The following is a 22,381-nucleotide window of genomic DNA, read 5'->3' as shown; positions in this document are numbered from 1 at the left end:
CCAACCCAGGGATCGAACCCAGGTCTCCGGCATTGCAGGCAGACGCTTTACCATCTGAGCCACCAGGAAAGTCCCTCATCGAAGTCCCTCATAAAGGATAAACACTTTTCTAATGTCTTACTTTCTCTTTTGTGGTATATCTGTGCAAGTTTGGCGTTACTGAAGTTATTGTATCAAAGCTACCGTTCTATGATAGGGTGGGCATCTACTGAAGGGTCTCTGGTTGTATACCCTCCACCCCTCATAACTGACAGCATGTGGTACAAATTCCATGGGGAGCAGAAAGTATGGGTGCGGTGTATGACCCCCCTGAAAAAAGAATTGATCCCTGATGAATTTGTCCCACTTAACCTCATAATTGAAAGGCACTTTTTCACAGCTCGTAAGATGATAATTGCACGTTATATTGGCAAGAGTTTGGGGGAATAACAAAGCTAGTGGTTTCATAACTAGGATAATGTGTTCAACAAGTCTTATTCAAATGGGAGTTTAGCACAGCATTTTATATCAACTGCAATCTTTGAGCAGCACAATCTGGGAGACCCGCAAAGAGTGAATTACAGTAATCAGCCTTCACAATGACAAAGGAGTTAATCAGCATCTCCGTGCCTTTCTCATGAAGCCTCTCAATCTGGTGATATCACAGAAATTATAAAAAGAAATCTTCGTGACGGGTACAAAATGCTTCTCAAATGATAACACCAAAGACAATGGAAAGAAAAAAAAAGACTCAAGTTTTAAATTTTTGAGATGACTGAATTCTAATCAGAAGTACTCCCTGAATGATGAGACCATAAGGAACAGCTGTTTAGTACTTAGGAAGAACTTAGGCCAGGCAAGGATTTAAATTCTTCAACTTCTTCCCGCACTAGGGAAATCTCTGTTTGATTGAATAGAGTTAAGATAAAAACTACCTCTTTTAAATATGAAAGAATCAAGCACATCAGTCTATTCACAGTAGGGTCGTGAATGCCAGCTTCAGAACAAGATGATTCCCTCTTTTCCACGTTAATCCTCCTGCCACTGTTCACCTCCAATCTTGTATCTTCCCATTCCCACTCCCAGGGCCAGGTTCAAAATCTCCGTTGAATTCAATTCACAGAGAATGGACTAGTCTCATTAATTGAATTTTCTGATGAGGTTAGATTTTCAAAATGGAGTTCCAGGGAAGCTCTTGTAGAATGTAAGTGTTAGCATTCCTGTTTCTGAGTCAATTTTGCAGTTAATGTGATCAAGCGTCCAGCAGGCCAGGGTATCAGATGCAGATCATTCTACTCCAAATGTCAAAGCCTCCCATTTTCAAAGGGAAGAAAACGTTTTCCAGGAAGTTCTGTGATTTTTCCCAAGGGTAACGAGTCAAGGCATCTAAGTCTAAACCCTAGAGCTATGCCTCAGCTGGAAATTTACAAAAGGCAAAGATGAAAGTTTTAACCATTTGTATTGTATCAACTCCAAGTCATATGCTGAAATTATCATGCTTAGAACAACTAAATTGATTTTCTTTGTGAAGTTGCTTACCAAATGCTTACATTAAAGAGTTTTACTAACAATGTGAAGCAGAAAGTACACTGAAGAAAACATACTACTTTCCAAAAAAAAAAAAAAACACAAATTAATTGAAAACTCTAATTTGCTTCCAATTTGGTGTAATGGAAGTTTAAGCATAGTATTTAAGCTTCTGAACACATCACTGGGCACTGAGCATGCGGGAGTGGAAGTACATGGGAAGACATAGACACTACTTTTGCTTGATCACTACTTTGAGAAAGAGGAACACAATCTATTCCTTGGGTGAATGGAAGGAATTTAACATGAGTGCCATCAAAAGGTATTTAAATTTTGGCAAAAAGGGATCTCCTTTCTGCCTTCTTAACAATCACAGTTGAAAATGGATAAAAATGCCATTTAATTAATTGAGGATCATAGCCAGCAGTGGCCACAGGACTGAAAAATGTCAGTTTTCATTCCAATCCCAAAGAAGGGCAATGCCAAAGAATGTTCATACTACTACACAATTGTACTCACCTCACATGATAGCAAAGTAATGCTCAAAATTCTCCAAGCCAGGCTTCAACAGTATGTGAACTGTGAAATTCCAGGTGTTCAAGCTGGATTTAGGAAAGGCAGAGGAGGAACCAGAGATCAAATTGCCAACATGTGTTGGATCATAGAAAAAGCAAGAGAATTCCGGAAGACATCTATTTCTGCTTTATTGATTATGCCAAAGCTTTTGACTGTGTAGATCACAAGAAACTGTGGAAAATTCTTCAAGAGAGGGTAATACCAGACTACCTTATCTGTCTCCTGAGAAATCTGTATGCTGGTCAAGAAGCAACAGTTAGAACTGGACATGGAACAACAGACTGCTTCCAAATTGGGAAAGGAGTACATCAAAGCTGTATATTGTCACACTGCTTATTTAACTTATATGCCCAGTACATCATGGGAAATGCCAGACTGGATGAAGCACAAGCTGGAATCAAGATTGCCGGGAGAAATATCAATAACCTCAGATATGCAGATGACACCACCCTTATGGCAGAAAACAAAGAAGAACTAAAGCGCCTCTTGAAAGTGAAAGAGGAGAGTGAAAAAGCTGGCTAAAAACCCAACATTCAGAAAACTAAGATCATGGCATCCGGTCCCATCACTTCATGGCAAATGGATGGGGAAACAATGGAAACAGTGAGAGACTTTATTTTCTTGGGCTTCAAAATCACTGCAGATAGTGACTGCAGCCATGAAATTAAAAGATGCTTGCTCCTTGGAAGAAAAGCTATGACCAACCTAGACAACATATTAAAAAGCAAAGACATTACTTTGCAGACAAAGTCCATCTAGTCAAAGCTGTGGTTTTTCCAGTAGTCATGTATGGATGTGAGAGTTGGACTATAAAGAAACTGAGTGCCAAAGAATTGATGCTTTTGAGCTGTGGTGTTGGAGAAGACTTTTGAGAGTCCCTTGGACTGCAAGAAGATCAAGCCAGTCCATCCTAAAGGAAATCAGTCCTGAATATTCATTGGAAGGACTGAGGATAAAATTGAAGCTCCAATATTTTGGCCACCTAACGTGAAGAATTGACTCTGGAAAAGACCCTGATGTTGGGAAAGATTGAAGACAGGAGGAGAAAGGGATGACAGAGGATGAGATGGCTGGATTGCATCTCTTACTCAATAGACATGAGTTTGAGCAAGCTCCAGGAGTTGGTGATGGACAGGGAAGCCTGGTGTGCTGCGGTCCATGGGGTTGCAAATAGTCAAACATGACTGAGCAACTGAACTGAACTGTAATCATTTTTGTTCTTCACAGTTCCAAATTTCTGACTTCTCAAATGGGAGAGGAAAAATCACTTATGACTATATTTTTTGTTCTGTGTTTTTTGATTTTTACAAAATATTTATTTACCTTACTGGTTTATTTATTTGATTGTGCTGAGTCTTAGTTGTGGCATGTGGGCTCTTTAGTTGCAGCTTGCAAACTCTTAACTGAGGCACAAGGGATCTGGTTCCCTGACCAGAGATTGAACTTGGGCCTCCCTCCAATGGGAGTGGGGAGTCTTACTCACTGGACCACCAGGGAAGACCCTGGTGATAGTTAATACCAAGCAATTTTTAAAGTATAGAAGTCCTCTCTCTTGTCCACAAAAGAAACAGCTTAAAGCTACTAATACTTGGGAGAATATATGCACCAAAGCAAACAGTTCAGGGGAGCAATAGTAGAAGGAACAAACGTTTAAGACAGTTTGTAAGCTTCTATTGTAGAAGGTATTTTTTTTCCTTTAACATCTTGCTATATCTATGCACCTGGAATGATCTGCCTTTTGAATGGGAATAGAAAAAATTAAGTAACATGTGTAGATATGACCCAACACAAGGAGAAAAGTAGGAGGACCAAGGACACTTGTGGCTTTTCTTCTCCTTGTGTCTTTATGGCCACAAAGTAGCAGGAGAAGTGTTCCAGAAATTCTGTCTTGGATTTTCTAATGAGTTGCTGCTAGTCATAAGGTTGAGACTGGAGGCAGTAGGCTCAGGCAAAACAAAACCTGTTCATTACACTGTTTGTACTGAAGCCAATTAAGTGTGTGGCAGGCCCCAAGGACACTGGAGACACTCCCTGCTTACCTTAACACATCAAGAAATCTGCTCCCAATGTTGTACAAGAAAAGAAGGTGTGAAAACTCCCAGGTGTGCGGCTTCCCAGATGGGTCACCGTAAGCAACTCACTTCACTGAATAGCTGTTCTCATGGCACAGATAAGGAAAAAAACAGCTGTCTCAAGGAGCAGCCCTTTGGATGGCAATTTGTAATTACACTGATAAACTTTTGGCCTGTAGATGTCTGTAAGAATGACATGGTGGAAACATGTTTGGCACTCAGCTAAAGGACAGTATCTTAACCATATTTGTTAGGGCCTGGTATGAGTAGGGTGATTCAGGAGAGTTGAATGAGGGAAGTACTGAGTAAAGTGAGGTCTGATTGAGAGCTATCAAGGTGTAGGGAGGCCCCCAGGCCAGCAGAACAAGTGCCAATATCATTCCTAGATCTGAAGGGTTGAGGGAAGGAAGCTGCTCATGGACACTAGAGTTCTGCTCTAACAACATCCCAAGATAAGAACTGTAGATGCCCAAGCATGTGATTGAGGTACTGGGTGATATATAACCTCACCCTTCTCCAGTCTCATGTCTCCTTGGGTAATGAATGTTGGTGGAGTCCAACATGAAGCCAGCAAGTGCATGCATCCACTCCATAGTGGTCACTCTCCCACGCCAAGAACAGCTGGACAGTGCTGGAGAGTGAATCTAGAAGAGTAGCTGGGGAATGTTCAGCATGCTAACCACTATCCAGAAAAGTTTTAAATAGATGTTGTTTGGTGTGTGTATGTTAACCCCAATCTCCCAATTCATCCCCCTTCTTCCTCCCTGCTGTGTCCATTCATTTGTTCTCTACATATATGTCTCTATTTCTGCTTCACATTCAGTTCAGTTCAATAGCTCAGTCGTGTCCGACTCTTTGCGACCCCGTGAATTGCAGCACTCCAGGCCTCCCTGTCCATCACCAACTCCTGGAGTTTACTCAAACTCATGTCCATTGAGTTGGTGATGCCATCCAGCCATCTCATCCTCTGTCATCTCCTTCTCCTCCTGCCCCCAATCCCTCCTAGCATCAGGGAGTTTTCCAATGAGTACCTCTTTGCATGAGGTGGCCATGCAAAGTATTGGAGTGGCCATGCAAAGTATTGGAGTTTCAGCTTCAACATCAGTCCTTTCAATGAACACCCAGGACTGATCTCCTTTAGGATGGACTGGTTGGATCTGCTGGCAGTCCAAGGGACTCTCAAGAGTCTTCTCCAACACCACAGTTCAAAAGTATCAATTTTTTGGTGCTCAGCTTTCTTCACAATCCAACTCTCACATCCATACATGACCACTGGAAAAACCATAGCCTTGACTAGACGGACCTTTGTTGGCAAAGTAATGTCTCTGCTTTTTAATATGCTATCTAGGTTAGTCATAACTTTCCTTCCAAGGAGTAAGCGTCTTTTAATTTCATGGCTGCAATCACCATCTATACCTTTTCTCCTAGATTCCATATATATGGGCTAATATATGATGTTTGTTTTTCTCTTTCTGACTTCACTCTGTTTGACAGTCTCTGGGTCCAGACATGACTGACTTGTGAGGACCTAATGTGTAGCACAGGGAACTCTATTCAATGCTCTGTGATGACTTAATGGGAATGAAATCCCAAAGAGAGGAGATGTGTGTATGTGTGTAGCTGAGTCACTTTGCTATACAGCAGAAACTAACACAACATTTTGAAACAATTATACTCCAATAAAAATTCTTTAAAGGAGTAAATTCTGATTAGGAAGCCAAAGGGTGAATGGAAACTACTGTGTGACAAGAACTTTCATGATTTATCTCTCATAGTCTTAGAATCCCCTTAATGGAAAGCTGATTGTTATTTCCATTTAACAGGACAGGTGATCCCGGGAGTTTACTCAATTTTTCATGGTCACAAAGCTAGTAAGTGTGAGGGTAATGTGAGAAACTGAACTTGCTTCACTTCAATAGGAGAGAGCATTTATAAGGGACCTCTAACTTGTCAATAGATGTGCATCATATATAGTATGAAGCTGTGTACTTTGATGGTGGAGGACATCAACATTTCTGTAATAAGTGGAGACCCAAGGAACCCTTCTTGTCCCATTAAAACAAGGCCATCCATCATGATGCTTCACTCACATTCTGATACAGCTCAAAGACACTGACCTAGGTATGCTAATATCAACTGAGCATCAAAACTATTTTAATTCCAGGTGTTTGAGAGACATCACAGTTTTTTAAAGATTTATACTCCAATGATATATTTTTTAAAATGATGGGAATAATACACACCAATCTTCTGGCTCTGAGCGAGTTGTAAAAATTCTTTCACTGGAGTAACCTGAGAGGATTCATGTGTAGACCTCAGCCCATCAACTTCTTTGAAAAAAGTTACTGTCTTCCTTGAGGAGTTATATCCCTTTTCTCTGATGAGTGGAAACTATACAGCACATTCCAAAGTCCAGTGGCTGGTTTTAATTCATGATGACCTTAAACTGTGATGGTACCTAAACTTTACAAGCTAGAAGTTATTCCTGTAAATATCATGGGAGTAAAACCATTTTATAATCCTTCTTACTGGAATTGGGCCCAGACTCATGATATTCTGAGTCATGAAAATATGCATCCATAGCAGAGTAGCCACATTGGCATCTTCTCATGCTAATGATAAGGTTTCTTTATTGTTGTTCTTACTGTCTTTTGCCTAGATGTTTATTTTCCCCTCAGGAATGTCTCACAGTGATCCAAGTTGGAATGGTTGCTGTATTTCTAATTTTTCTCCTTTCAGTTTTTGTTTAATTATAAACATAAACATATGACCTATTGAGTTATTAATATATTAAGATATGGTCAAGTCCTGAAATGAATTTTCATACTGAAAGATATCATTATGTTACTATCCATATTTCCAAATAGGCAGGGCTGTCCAGTTGAGTGCTCCCTAAATGGGAGACTCTGATATAAAGGTGGTTTCAAGGTCAAATAAAGTGCAGAAGAACTCACATCTTTTCCCAGAGCCTGCTCATTGCCTGAATGGATTAGATTTCCCTGGACACTCTCGTTCCTCAGCTGCTACTTGAATGATTCAGGGACTTGAACTTCTTGCAAACCTTTTACAGATAGATAATTTAATTAGAGCATATGAGTCCAGAAAAACAGAATTACAACTTTACACATCCTTACCTTGAATTGAACATGTATGATGTCCCTGAGGTTAGAAGTGAGAGGCAAATTTTCTTTAATTCAGAGATTTTTTTTTTTTTCACTTGGTCCTGAGAGGTAACTGATTTACTCATCAGGAATATTCTGAGCTAGTCACAAACATTTTTATCATGGGCCTATAGCAATATGGTGGCAGGGGATCTTATGACCGAGTTAAGTAAAGTGCAGGACACAGAAAAATAACAATATCCATTAATATGGGAATGCCTGCGTTACTCATTGTACATTAATTAATGGAAAATTATACAGCTGTGAGAAGTAATGAGTTGAGTCTCTAACCATTGACAAGATCTCAAAAATATCCATTGTGTGAAAAAAGAAAGCCTCAGAACAATGACTCTACTGTGATCACATTTGTGGTTAAATGTTCATATGTACATTTGCACATTTGGATGCATATATATGTGAAAATATACATATCAAAATGCTAGCAATGTTTATCTATGGAAAGAGGTATGAGGGTAGGGAGAAGGCAAAATAAAGATTTTTCAAAATACCTTCAGGAGTACCTACACCGATCTTTGAATCTTTAACAAGAATATTAAATGACTAGTGAAATATACTGAGAAGCAGAAAGATAAAACTCTGAAAATAAATCAGAAAAAAACACTTCACATTTTAGAACTGATACTGTATTATTTACATGATTTTGTGTTTACCCCCTTTTCTATTTTCTCTGTCTTCCTGTTTCTATAAAACATTTATTACTTTTACAATAGTCATGTAACTAAACAATTAAAATATACATGTAGTTGAACAATGCCTGGACTTAGACACTTGCCTGTATTAATTCTGATTGGCATTTTATTCATCTGAGTTGATTCTCATAATGCATTTATTTCTTTCATCTCTCTGATGTATTTGTGAGCCTTAGAATAATTTATCTTTGACCTCGGAGCCTTCCAGCTATTTGTGTATTTACTTCTCTTGTAGGGGAATTGGAGTCTGTGATAAATTGAAGGATTCTTTCACTTCCAGGGTTTTCCTGGGTAGATGAAGCTATGTTATGATTTATACTTTAATTTGGTAGGCAAGAGTATGCCATTCAACTTACTTTCTAATGTACATTTTTATAAGTTCCTTTTTTATACATTGTAAAATGTACTTTAGCAAGTAATTCACTAATGTCTATGACTACAGTCTTTCTCAGTGTTGGCATCAGAGATGCACACCAGCTAAATGTCAAAAGAAAACAGAAAATTATCTGAGTGGGAATCTGATGTATATGCATGTGTTTCTGTATGTGTGCGTGAGTGTGTGCACGTGTGTGTGTGTGATTCACACATTCAGTTTTGAATGAGCTGTCTGAAAATCATTCTCCCATCTTCTTCCCCTCAGCAATTATAAAAACTGCCCTTCCCAATATGGACAGAGAAGCCAAGGAGGAATACCTGGTCGTCATCCAAGCCAAAGACATGGGGGGACACTCGGGGGGCCTGTCTGGCACCACGACGCTTACAGTGACCCTCACTGATGTGAACGACAACCCTCCAAAGTTTGCCCAGAGTAAGTGAGTTCCCCGTGCTGCGTGAGCATCTCTCTATGATGTTTTCATTTGCATCGATATTCTAATTTTCAGTGATTTGAAAAACTGATAGCAATCAGTGAGTGCCTGTGATGTGCAAGGTAGAGTAAATCCACGTATATAGGAAACTACCCACGCTCCTATCATTTGGGTACTAGATGTATCCTCACTTTACAGATTTCAAAGCATGTATAAGAACATTTTTGAATATTAAACATAAAGTAAATATCACAGCTGAGTGTTAGAACCAGCAAGCCTGGCTGCAAAGATTGGTGCTTATTTCTCTAGTCCAGGGTACGTCCCGTGAAGAAAAGTGGAGAGAATGATTGAAACGCACCTCAGGTATTGCTCTATCAATAGTCTCACTTGTTCTATAAAAGAAAATAAATCTCTAGAGCCTGAGGTGGAGAAGGCAGATATACAGTACACTTGCTGCAAAATATGCAGTCCTCCTTCCAGTGGCTGGTGGGACATCAATGATCGCCGACTCTCCCAGTCCCTGTGAGAACTGTGCTTGGCCCCCTAAACCTCTCAGCAGCAATCGAGGCAGCCACCATCAGTGAATCAGGAAGGCAATCATTATTTGCCAACTTTTCTGTACTCTCACAGAAACCTTTCCTTCTGTGCATTTTGGCAAGGGATCTGCTATTAGAGAGATGATTGAGGAAGGGCTTTCTGACATGGGGAGTCTTCAATTGAGAGAAATGAATGATAAGTAGGAATTAGCTGGAACAAGGTGAAACCATGACAAGGAGGATGGACATTGCAACTGGAGGAAATGGATGCCCAGAAGTCCTGTGAAGAAGGGTGTGCGGCCCTGAATGAGAACTGAAAAATCTCCACTACAGCCGGAGCACAGTCTGGAGAGCTAGGTTAGGCAGGGAGCCAGTCATCCTTGGGTCTGTTGACCCTTTTAAGTACCATGATCTTTATCCTAATATCACTAGGAAGTCATTAAAATATTGTAAGTTGTAGGTTGAATAATAGGACTTGATTTTAAGGAAATCAGAGAAAATGGAATCTGACCTTCTTCCAGGGTCTTTTCCACACTGCAGCCAGGTAAGGGATGCTAGAAATCATTCACATAAAAGGTGATGAAAGCCCTGGCAAGCAGGGTCGATCGTGTGGGAATGGAGAGAAGTGATAGATGCTTGAGGGCTAATGGTCACAACAATCTAAGGCTAATGGTAACAACTTTCAGTGGAGGATGCAACCCTCTTCCTGACATGAGAGATCAGCTGCCTGCTGGTACTCTTTGCTGGGATAGGAAATACTTTAGGAAAACCACGATTTTTGAAGAGAGAGAGAAAAGCCAGAGGAGGGAGAAGGAGAGGGAGAGAGGGAGAGACAGAAACGGGGCGTGGAAAAGACACATTTGAGGTGCTTTGGAAAAATTCTCTGCAAAAATGCCAAGGTAGAAAGAACAGGAAATACTGCATTTCATTAAGCATTTGAGAATTTCCACATCTGGCCATTCATAGATCAGACAACAATGCAACCCTTTTAAGCCGAAATGATGGAAATTAAAAACACTGTCTCTTGCATCTTTCCCCCAATTCTTTTATTCTCTTTTCAGTTGCCATTATAGTTAATACACCAGCATGCAACTCCTCTTTCTCAGAAAATTATTGTTTCAGTTGAGCAGTAGCCTATGAGTTTCAAAAGTGTTTCCTCTCTTAGAAGTAATAATGATTAACTATGATCACACTGAAAGGGATGATGAGAATAGGAAGAATAACAGTGGATAATGAAACGTTTCACTGGCTTGATTTCTCGAAGCTTCCTGGTGCAGGGCTCGCAGTAAGGTGAGGCCCCTTGCTGTCTTATTTACCTAATAAGCACACCTCAAGGAATCATCACAAGACCTTACCTGAAATATAAAGTTGGAAGGAAATGGAATCATTACTGATTATGGGGGGAGTGGGAGACTTGTGCTTGACATGATGGTTTTTGGTGCCTACCTTATGAAAAAACTGTTTTGTTCCCTAGTCCCATAATATTATGATTTTAAGAGGCATTTTTGTTCCATCGTTAGATAAAAGCATGCTACTGCCATTAGAAAAATTTCCCCATCATATGAAGTTATCCTTTTATACTGGCTACAGTGAGGCCTTAGTTTATCCAAGGGACTCAATGATTGAATTCAAACTAGACTCAGGTAATGTTCTCTAGATTTAATTTTTCCTTTCGGGTTTATGGTCCATTGAATGTTTATTTCCCCTTGTTCTCGTTACATGGGGACTACAACTTCCTACTTGTCTGGATTTGGATTCCCCAGAAACAGGCACTGAGACAGGAATTTGATTATAAGTGGTTTACTTTGGAGATGATCCCAAGAAAGGCCAGTTCGGAAGTGAGAATGTGAGGAAGAGGAGGCTAGAGAGCCAATACTGTGTATTCTCAAGCCAGCTTCCACTGGAGGAACTGGAGCTTCATCCCCTTGGGGATACCCTGGCGCCCTGTAAATACGCAAAAGGAAAGGACAAGCTTAAGATTATCCTGCCAGAGAGGTGATGGAGCCAGGGATTTTATATAGTAAGTTGTGTGAGTCTTTGAGGGGTATTAATGTTCTGCGAGTTCTAGCCTGACAGGCATGGGCATAATGCGTTCTGAAGGCCAAAGGAAACCTCAGAAGTTGGCTGTTGGCTGCAGGACAAGAGTGACTGAAGTGGTAATGACCAGAGGCTAGGGCTTGGGGTACCAGCGGCTTCCCCTACACCAGTGAAAGCCAGTGGTACCTGTGCAACAGCCAAAGTGATCTGAATAAAAAGGGGACTGACATCACTAATTAGACACATTGTCCTGCCTCCCCCTAGGAGAAGGCATACACACTGTAATTGTATTTTTTGCCTAGAGAGTGTTGAAGGTAGGATTTTTGGTCTTCAGAGCAAGGAGGACTTTAGTAACAAGAAGAGTGTTTCATGTGTCTGAACAGCTTGCTGCAGGGCATAGCAGAAGCTTGGTAATTGGATTTTATCAGAAATGGTCTACAAGTCTGTAAATATAAAGGTAACTTCAAAAGTGACTTTCAGTGTGTTACACATTGCATCTATCTGTGCTGAAATTAGCTTAATATTTTATGTTGGGCAACAATGAATATCCCCAAGGGCAGCTGATGTGATTATACAGCAAATGGGAAAGAACATTCACATAGACTCACTAATATCCTGATATAACTCTGCTTCAAATATGTACTTGGTAAACATCTGGTTGAGTAAGTCCCATAACTCAGAAGAGTTTCAAAGAGAGATCACTGCTTTTTCTGGGAACTGTTTGTCTCTGACTCATTTAAAAGGCTGTATGTCCCACAGGGAAAAGGGTGTTTTTGCCTTTCCCATCACTGTATTGGTCACATCTGTACACAGATGCCTGGAACAAGAAAGGTGCCCAGTAAGTATCTGCTAAATGAATGAATGAATGGAACTTATGCAGGGCTCAGGGTGTCTCCTCTTTCCGAAGGTCTGTATCACTTCTCGGTACCAGAAGATGTGGTTCTTGGCACAGCCATAGGAAGGGTGAAGGCCAATGATCAGGATATCGGTGAAAACGCCCAGTCGTCGTATGACATCATTGATGGAGACGGAACAGCACTCTTCGAGATCACTTCCGACGCCCAGGCCCAGGATGGCATTATAAGACTGAGAAAGGTAAGCTCAGGAAGGTTTTGCTCATCTTCAAAATATTAATACCTCTTTGAAACGTGGACATTGAAGATGGCGGAGTTGGGTGCACTCCCTGATGTAACCTTAGAAGGGAAGGAGGTTTGCCTTCTTTAGCTACGAAAAAGTAGGAGTCCTGGGACCTCTCTGGTGGTCTCGTGGCTACGATTCCATGCTCCTAATGCAGGGAGCCCAGGTTAGATCCCTGGCAGGAAACTAGATCCTACATGCCGCAACCCACACGCCATGTGCCACAACCAAGACCAGGCATAGTCAAATGAATGAATGATAAATAATGTTGGAAGTAATAAGGAGAAAAAGTAAGAGTCTTTTTCTCACATCTTATCTCTTGGCCCTACTTTATATTTCAGCTAAAGCTCAGTAAGCAGTGACCATGCTGGTGCTAGCCTGCCATCTCATCCATCATTTCTCTCCTGTCTGTGCCTCAGTGTTTTTCCATGAGATGCAGGAACTTGCTCAGTCCTTGTCCAGCACCTCCAGCTATGTAGGAAAGTGAACACCAAAGGCAGCCTTCAAGCACTGAAGGACAAAGACTTGTGGACAGTTTCCTTGGAAGAAATTATCCTGAGGCAGATTGTCTGTGGCTCCTCAGAGGTTTTTCAGTCGGGGATGGTGGGAATCCTCATTAGCCCACAGAGGTGGCAAATTCAATGCCTTTTCTGTAGAACTCCCCACCTCCATTTCTGTATTCCTGCTTCCTGGAATAGTTCTAAAACATGCATTGAAGGTTCCTAGGTCTTCATGGCAGTCTCTGCTTTTAGGGAAACTCAAAGACAGACAAACTAGTCATCCTGTTTTCCTGGCTCGTTCTGGCCCTGAAAGGACAGGGCCCACCCCCCCTAACATAAGCTACTCCAAGTTGCAATCAAATGTCCAAGCAATGAGATCAGTGAAGCTCAGCTTTGGTTTGTTCCTGGCTGTGGGGCTGGACTTCTCAGGTGGTGTTAGTGGTAAAGAACCCGCCTGCCAATGCAGGAGATATAAGAGACACGGGTTTGATCCCTGGGTTGGGAAGATCCCCTGGAGGAGGGCATGGCAACCCACTCCAGTATTCTTGCCTGGAGAATCCCATGGACAGAGGAGCCTCGTGGGCTACATCCATAGGGTCTCAAAGAGTCAGACAGGACTGAAGCGACTTAGCATGCATGCACCTGGGGCTACCACTGAAGAAAGAAATATCTCCATAAATAGTACAAAGAATATATGGCAGTCTGTGATTGCTTTTGCTCACAACCATTTGTATGTGTGTATGTACATATGGTAAATGTGAAAAATTCTGTACATTTTCCATATTTATTTTTCATGACAAGTTTATTAAAAAAAAATGTGTAGAGCACAGTTCAGTATTTTACGGACATGGGTATTTGCAAAGGAAAATGCCCCTTTATCCTCATAATAAGTATTTTGCTCAACATTGTACTGCATATTTGTTGTGAAGTAGTAGAAACTAATTTTAAAACAGATTTGCTGATTCATGAATTGGAAGACATATGATCGGTCACACTGTCGGGAGCCAATAGCTCTGCCCTCTGTCTTGATCAGCAATATATTGACATGACTCTGAGCTTACTATCTGACTCTCTCTCTCTCATGTTACACAGGGATCTGTCCCCCATGGTCATGCTCTTGAAATCCCCCATCGGGGAGGTCTTGACAATGAGAACCTGGAATTTTCTGGATATACTCTAAAATATAAAATCAGTTTTGAGGAAAAAATTGGTTGCATATATTTTAACTCTGCTGAGCAATGCTTCGTTTTGACCTGGATGGAGCTCAGTAGTAAAAGTTGCAAAAAACTTATGTTTGAAATAGAGTACAGTATAATTATACTTGAGTCAATTATTGAGTAACCCAGGGCCACATTTTCCTTGGTTAATGATTCCTAATGTCATTTTTATTGTTATTATTAACTGCTATTCTTTGTAACCATAAGGTGCTTTTATAAACTGAAGCAATTAGCCATTTGCTGTATTTTTATTCACCACTATTCTTAAACTTGGAAACATATTCTTCACATCTCCACACCAAGATACATGTGCATTTTACTCTGGAAAATGATGTAGGGAGTCATTTTCCCACATTGCATGGACCCTCTTTTTGGTCTGATAAAGTCCTAAGGACACCAAGATGTGTTCAGGTTGGGCTAAGAATTTAGCAGAGCATAATCTGCTATATTCAAAGGCATTTGTGAAGAACTTGAAATTACATAATTGTTACAGTTGGGGCTGTTGGAAAATTGTGAAAATGCTGATGTTGAATCGTGTATTCATGGGTATGTATATATATATGTGCTTAGAAATTTCAGAATAGACAGGATCGAGTATCTGCTTGATTAGAAAATATCTCTCAAGGAAAGTTCAGTGCAATTAGAAAAAAATCAAATATAAAAATCAACAAAAATTTTGAGCTAAAAAAAAAATATATATATATATTTAAGCTTTAGGAGAGTTCTGAAAATTTGGTAATGCAGCCTTGTGTTCAGGCTGCTGCTGCTTTTTTTTTTAAATTTGCATTGCAGATGTAAAGTTCAATTTCTTATAAGAAATTGCAATGCAAGCCTAAATTATCTTTTTGAACCTTGACAGAAATACATCCTTGACATCTGAAGTATTATGCCCTGCTGAGAGAATTGGACAGCGAGGATTCTGACGCAGATGGGCTTTGGGTTGTTTAAGGGGACTGTGTTCTTTTACCTTACTCTATTTACTTAGATCATTAAGTCTTTGGGGCTTTTAAGGCAGGAAGAATTAATAGGTCAGAAATATTTTCAGTAATGGTTCAATGAGGTAATTTCACACCGCTTTTAAGTGGTTCGTAGCAGACATGGTAAGTCCTAGCTATCTATATATCTACCGGTCTCCCTCTTCCTTCCCTTAAATATCAACACAGGTAGATATGTATCTGCATACATCTTTATATGCCCACCTGCTTCACAGCATGGAACTCATAATAGAGACCTTCTAAGAATGCCCTAAAAAAGAATAAACTTCATTTTAGCCATGATCAGCAAAGCAGTGATGCTCTGGAAGTGAAATAAGAAAACACTCTTTGTTGGGATTAGTGCTAAATTATGCTTTATAATGTCTCCATGGACTAAACAATGATTATTTCTCGTTCTTTACATTTCACACACTGTTGCCGCAATGATAAAAATATTCTTCCCAGATAGAGATTGTGTTCGATGCTGCCTTATCTCCGACCAGCAGAGGCCTGATTAACTGACTGATTGGTATGCAGGTCACGCCATCACTAGTAAAATTTTATTATGACTCTGAAGTGAAATTTTGATGGCACAATTCATGACTGTGAATATTTTGTGAATTCCAAGTGAAATGAGCAAAACAAAACAAAACAGTAGGAGATTAGATTCACTGAGCTTGTATAATAAACAGATATCAATAAATGCCTGTAAAATTTACAGGTTGAATATGGGGGATAGGAGAGTGATCCCATTAAGACTCACAAATGGGCTTAAATGCACATAACGATCATCCATCAGTGTTACACACATTTGTTCTCGCGGCTGTGGTCATTAGTGAGAAACATTCATCTTTGTCATTTCTTAACAGCCTCTGGATTTTGAGACCAAAAAATCCTATACACTGAAGGTAGAGGCGGCCAACGTCCACATTGACCCGCGTTTCAGCGGCAGGGGACCCTTTAAAGACACGGCGACGGTCAAAATTGTCGTCGAAGATGCCGATGAGCCTCCCGTCTTCTCTTCACCGACTTACCTCCTGGAAGTGCATGAAAACGCTGCTCTCAACTCCGTGATTGGGCAGGTGACCGCTCGTGACCCCGACATCACCTCCAGTCCAATAAGGTATTTCTCTTTTAAAAGGAAGATTCACTACGTAAGACGTGTGACAAGCAAATCAGTACCAAATGTAATTAAGTATGCAGTCCGTGTGGCTGCCTTTGAGGCACCGCTCACATGGCCAAGGGATTTTGGTCAACATGCACCACACTTGTGTCTATGGGTGTGTTGCACACACATGTGCTCACACACCTGGAAAAAGCTATATATAATGCTCAGAGCCAGAAATGCTAAGATGAAGAAAGCTATTTGGCTTTCAGAGAGCACAGTGAAAAGGCCAGATCAACATGCATTTTGCAGTGAATTTGGGTGGATCCTTTATATTACATTGTTTTTGCTTGTTGTGCATTTTTTTCCTAGCATCAGAAAAGTATTGCTATTTTTTTTTTCTTTCTCCTTTGACAATCACATGGATTATGTATAAAAATCTAGAGGCATGAGGTCATTGTCTTGGAGTATTAAGAGACCCCCATCTTATTTCTGTATTTGGGTTTGAAATTATCTTTTTATCACTTGATGGGCATTTCTGATCGGTCAGCATATTCACATGGGTGCCTTTTAGATAAAAACCTTTCTCTGCTATTTCAAAAGTACCCTTTGTTTATACTTTTCCTGCTCAAAAATTTTTCCAAGATGAGAAATATAACCCTTTATTAAGGTTTTTCTTCTTTTTTTAGAAATGAGGCTCAGTTCTGGGTTTTTTAGTTGTTGTTGAACTGTGTACATCTTTTCTTTTGCCAGTCACCCAAATGATGGTGCAGATGCTCAAGCTAAATAGCTTTCTTCCAAAAGAACACTGAAAATCTATAACTTGTCCACTGGTCTCCAAGGGTGAAGTGTTGGTTAATGATGTGTTTGAGTGTGAATTTCAAATATTTTCTGAGAAATGTTTGTTGAAAAAGAGAGAGAAAACTAAATAGAAGAATAATTTTAAAGAAGTGTCCAGTTAATTTATGAGTTAGATGTCAGCTTATATGCAAGTCATTCAATTTCTAAATTATGGGGACTTAGGGCAGATATTCTTCTAATTACTTTTTTCAGAGAAACTCTAGATAGACAAATGGCATTCTGAAAGCTATGTTTATTCAATTCTTGTTCCTGTATTAAACTCCCGATACTCCCGAGGGTGCTGAAACCCTGAGGCTGGAGGTAAAACACATCAGAGTAGTCAGTGCCCCAAATAATTTGTGTCTGGGCAAAAATAATTCTTTTCAGATCCAGAAGAGTTTTTAGCACAAGCCATTTTGAAATTCAGGATGAGAGTGTATCTCATAAGGATACCAAAAAAAAAAATGCTTCCTTCAAAAGAGCAACCTCTAAGAAGGTAAAACTCCATGTGGGGAATTGAGAAATGGTCAGCTGCCTATTCTCTGTTCTAAAGGAACTCAACATGCTGTAGGCACACAGAATCCTCCCTATTTGCTAAGAGAACTGTACCTCTAAAAGGGACAAGAAATGGATACAAGGGAAGAAAGAATCTAGAAAAATAAGTTTACATGGATGTCCATTTTTTGACTAAACGGTAAAGTTGTGACATCACTTTATGCTGCAATTCTAAAAATAGAGGCAACGATACTTGTTGAGTAAATGAATCTGCCCCATTTTCAGCTGTTACCCCTTTTCTTCTGAAGGAAAACAGAACAGAGCAGTTACCACTTCCTTCACATCTTTAAGCACAAGAGACAGAATAATGACGAGGGTAAACAAGATTGAACCAACCGGGAGACCAGCCATGGGCCAGCTTAGCCCTTGGTCTGCCAAGGTTTCTGCTCCTGTCAGCAAAGACCCCACAGGGGGCCAGGAGCAAGTCAAGCTGAGGACCCTCAGGGAAAGTGGGGGTTCAGATAGCAGGGGAGTCCCGGGTACACCCCAGACATGGAATCTATAGTACCAGCAGGAACACACTTCCTGTGCTGAGACATGTTCATCAGCTAGAGATGCAGTTTGAGGAACTTTTGGTACTGACGTGATACTAACCTCAAATGGGCAGAAATGGAAAAAATCGAGGTTCAGAGCTCCCCAAGTTTTCAATCTGTCTTTTTACTTATGTAAAATGGATATTTTTATAGTCATTCCAGTTCACAGGGACTCCAGTGACTATTATCATTGTAACAATCATTGATTGTTACAGCTTTTGTGATTGTTTTTTATTACTGTCACTGGCATAAAGGGCAGGTGTATAAGAAGCTTGAGGCTGCTTAGCAACAACTGCCCAATTTGGAAGAATTTCATTTCCAGGCAAACTAAAGGGGGCGTGGGGCCATGTTCCCAGGAAGAGATGGACAGATGCAGCGCCATTTCATGACACAGGCATATCTGTAGCTCTGGTAGATGGCAGGCAAGTGCTATTAATAGTTCCCTTGGCATATGTGCCTGTGTGTGTGCAAATTCACTTCAGTCACATCCAACTCTTTGCAATCCCATGGACCATACCCGCCAGGCTTCTTTGCCCATGAGATTCTTTAGGCAAGAATACTGGAGTGGGTTGCCATTTCCTTCTCCAAGGGATCTTCCCAACCAAGGGATTAGACCCGCATCTCTTAAACCTCCTGCATTGGTAGGCAGGTTCTTTAATACTAGCGCCACCTGGGAAGCCTAGATGGCATATATGGCCCCTCCCAAAGAAGGGGTAAGCAGTATTTCAAGTCGTTTCCAGCAGGGCTTTAATGCATTATTCAGAAAGATCGCCCCACATGGTTCTGGCTGGCAGTGTGTTGGCTCCATGGGATAAGAATGTTAGAATCACCAACGGCATTTCTTCAGTATCTGTTCTGCATTTTTGCAGTTATCCCCCCTCCCACCCTAGTCCCCCAGTTGGGTTGTAGAGAGCGGCTTTCCTCTTTCTATGCACAATTGGTTAATTTGTGTAGAAAATTAAATTTCCTGACTAGCCAGAGCAGTGCAGAGTTCCTTATAAGTCTAGCAGACAGATTTAGAGCCATTTAACCTTTTAAAACAGGACTAGAGGACACAAATATTCAGGGAATTATCAAGTTACAAATAGTAAAGCATGATTGTCTCTTTAGGACTGTTGTATTTTATATACTAACAAAACTGTATCCATCTTTTCAGGGAACGTTTACTTTGCTACCCAGCAAGAAATAGGCATTTGTCGTGACATCTTCCATGTTAAAACATGTAGTCATTAATTGGCTGGTCAACTTCCTCTATGACTCAGCTTCATTTGAGAGCCCACTGTCAGGCTAAAAGTATCAATGTATTTAAAAATTCTTCTAACTAAACATGTATCTATGTGTATAAACATATCTGTGTCTATATCTGTTTGTATAATCACAGGGCAAACAAACAGTGATATAAAGACGAAACACAAAGGCAAAGTGACAAAAAAGGCAAAATCTCCCTTCCGGGAACATTAATTAAGCATGGGCTACCCTCTTCATTAGCATATGCCTTTCAGTAGTATAGATTATAGTTGTGTAAATTATTTAAAAGGTGCCATGTCTTGAAACTACAACAGACTGTTTCAAACCCTGTCACTACTACTTCCCAGACAGACAGCTGGTCTCTGGAATTCTCTTTGAGACTCAGCTTCTTCTTTGGTATTCTGGGATAATGTCATCTTCCTCAGACAATTACTGAAATAATGAAGTTGTTAAATAAAATAAGTGGAGTTATTAGGACTACCAACTAATAAAGCCACCATAAATTTCATATCTTAAATGCAAAATAAAAGCCTAGTACTCATTTGAGCAGAGATTCTTCTACTAAAGGTTGCTGACTGTGCAGGATTATCTTTTTCTTTTCACGTATCAGTTGCATGCTAAATAGTCTAATTAACCTCGTTTAGTCTAATTTGCCTTTGCTACTGTGGTGAGTATTGCTACTAGTGAGTGCTTGATGTGTGGCAGGGATGTGCTACACGAGTTCATTTCATTCTTTACCACCTCTATGAGATAATGTGTATACTCATTTAACAGATGAGGAAGCGGAGGATAAAAAGACGGTGCTGCCCATTGTCACACAAATAGTCAAGGATGGAACTGTGGTGCATAGCCATCTTTTTGTCTTTTTTTCTGACAATGTAATGCCTGCTTTCTATCCTTTGTCACACTCTCTTTCTTTTCTTGTGATTTCTGTGACACAAACTGTGTCTTGACATGTTGGAATGGCTTGGCAGGACCAATATTTTCTACAAATCTTTTTTATTTGTTTATTCTAGTAAGTTTCAGTTATACAGAATTATAGTTAGACTATAATGTTTATAGTATAAGTGTTATACTATGGTATGTACTATAACGTTATGTTATAGTACAGATGTTTGTAGTATAAACATCGGTATACACTACAGAGTTTTCACTGCCAAAGTCTTGCCCCCATCTATCACCATACAGCTCACCACCCTCACCCATTTCACCACCTCCAAAATCCTCTTCCTTTCTGGTAGCTACTCTTCTCTATGAGTGTGTTTCTGTTTTATTTTGTTTTAGATGGCACATATAAGTAAGATTATATGATATTTTTTCTTTCTCTGACTTACCTTACCTCCATAATACCTTCAGGGTCCATCCACATTTTCACAAATGGTAGGATTTTATTCTTTTTCATGACTGAATAGTATTCCACTGGGGTGTGTGTGTGTGTGTGTGTGTGTGTGTGTGTGTGTGTGTGTGTGTGATCTTCTTTATCCATTCATTCATGGATGGACACTTAGATTGTTTCCATATCTTGGCTATTATAAACAAGGCTGCTCTGAATTAGAGGATCAATTTAATTGAAATACAACAACCATTCATTTCCTAACTGGTTTCATTCAATTTAGGATACACACAAAGAAAAAGGAGAGTAAACCAGGTCTGTGGAATTAACCAGAGTGTGGGTGGAGTGTTTCTTGCTCCTTAGTCTAGCCCATTTGTGTGGGTCTGGTACTATCAGCTGTGAACCAAATTAATATTAGGGAGCTAACAGGAGAAACAATAGTTATTTGATGAATCAGCCATTGTGTTAAGTTTCTATTATGTATCATTTCACTTAATTCTCACAAAAGACACCTGTGAAGTATTCAGTATGATTCCAGTTTTATGAGGGAGGAAACGGAGGATGTTTCCTATGCATGGTGATACAGCAGGAGGTGTGAGGGCTAGGGTTAAATCCAGATTTCTTCTTACCATTGACCACTATGTCTGCATGTGCTTTGCTAGGGTCTGGCATTTTGCATGAAGTGTAGGATGATGACAGCTAATGTTTACTGTTTCCTTTGTGACAGACACTCTGAAATGTTGTTAGAGGCAGCAAGTTATTTATATTTAAGGCAAACTTCCCAGCACAATTGCTTAGTTGCTGTCATGTCCGACTCTTTTGTGGCTCCATGGACTGTAGACTGCCAGGTTCCTCTGTCCGTGGGATTTTCCAAGCAACAAAACTGGAGTGGGTTGCCATTTCCTCCTCCAGGGGATCTTCCAGACCCAGGGATCAAACTCAGGTCTCCTGCATAGGCAGATGGATTCTTTACTGCCGAACCACCGGGGAAGCCTCTCCTAGCACAGAGTAGGTGATAATTAAAGGTTGGTGCTTTCATGTAAACCTGCTATGGCTCATTTTTTTTTTCCACCCAATAAATTCATGTCAAGTGTGTATTTATTGTCACCATGGCGTTGAGATGGCATGTGACTGTTTTCCGTTTAGATGGCTGCTTCCTACTTTTCTTTCAAAGCATCTCCCATACGTCTACATGAGCTGCTTAAATGAAAAGTGGGAATGATGGCTGTTCAGCAGTCAGAGTGGGTTGACACAGAACCATGGTGGCCACAGCGCTCTGTTGTCCTAATTGCTCTCTTGAATGTAAGTGGCCACTCAACACAAGACTCTGCTTTTTTTCTTCCTACTTGTATTCCGGCATTTTCACAATTCACCTCAGACACTAGGCTTGCTGTTAATGAGCTCTTTTCCTGAAAGCACTTCCGGTAGTCTTGATAGCCAATGGTGCTACAGTGGAAATATTTCATAGAGAACCTGGTGATTGTTTGGTGAATAAACTGTGTATCGATTGACTCTCCCTTCAATCTTGCAATAAT

At 40.3% G+C, this 22,381-nt stretch overlaps 1 protein-coding gene across 2 annotated transcripts in view; it reads left to right on the top strand.

Annotated features, from left to right (window-relative positions):
* Nucleotides 1-22,381, top strand: part of CDH8 (cadherin 8) — a 395,613-nt gene that overhangs the window by 220,491 nt on the left and 152,741 nt on the right. Inside the window, exons 5-7 of one of the 2 annotated variants that reach the window (XM_065925449.1) lie at nt 8,666-8,833; nt 12,312-12,499; nt 16,102-16,355. In XM_065925449.1, coding sequence (XP_065781521.1) covers nt 8,666-8,833; nt 12,312-12,499; nt 16,102-16,355 — 610 coding nt within the window. The remainder of the gene's footprint in view (nt 1-8,665; nt 8,834-12,311; nt 12,500-16,101; nt 16,356-22,381) is intronic. The other variant, XM_065925450.1, reaches the window with a different exon arrangement.

The sequence above is a fragment of the Muntiacus reevesi genome, chromosome 2 (genome assembly GCF_963930625.1).
Source record: "Muntiacus reevesi chromosome 2, mMunRee1.1, whole genome shotgun sequence".
Lineage (NCBI taxonomy): Eukaryota > Metazoa > Chordata > Mammalia > Artiodactyla > Cervidae > Muntiacus > Muntiacus reevesi.
Note: the sequence above shows the minus strand (reverse complement) of the source record. Positions and strands in the feature narration are given on the sequence as shown.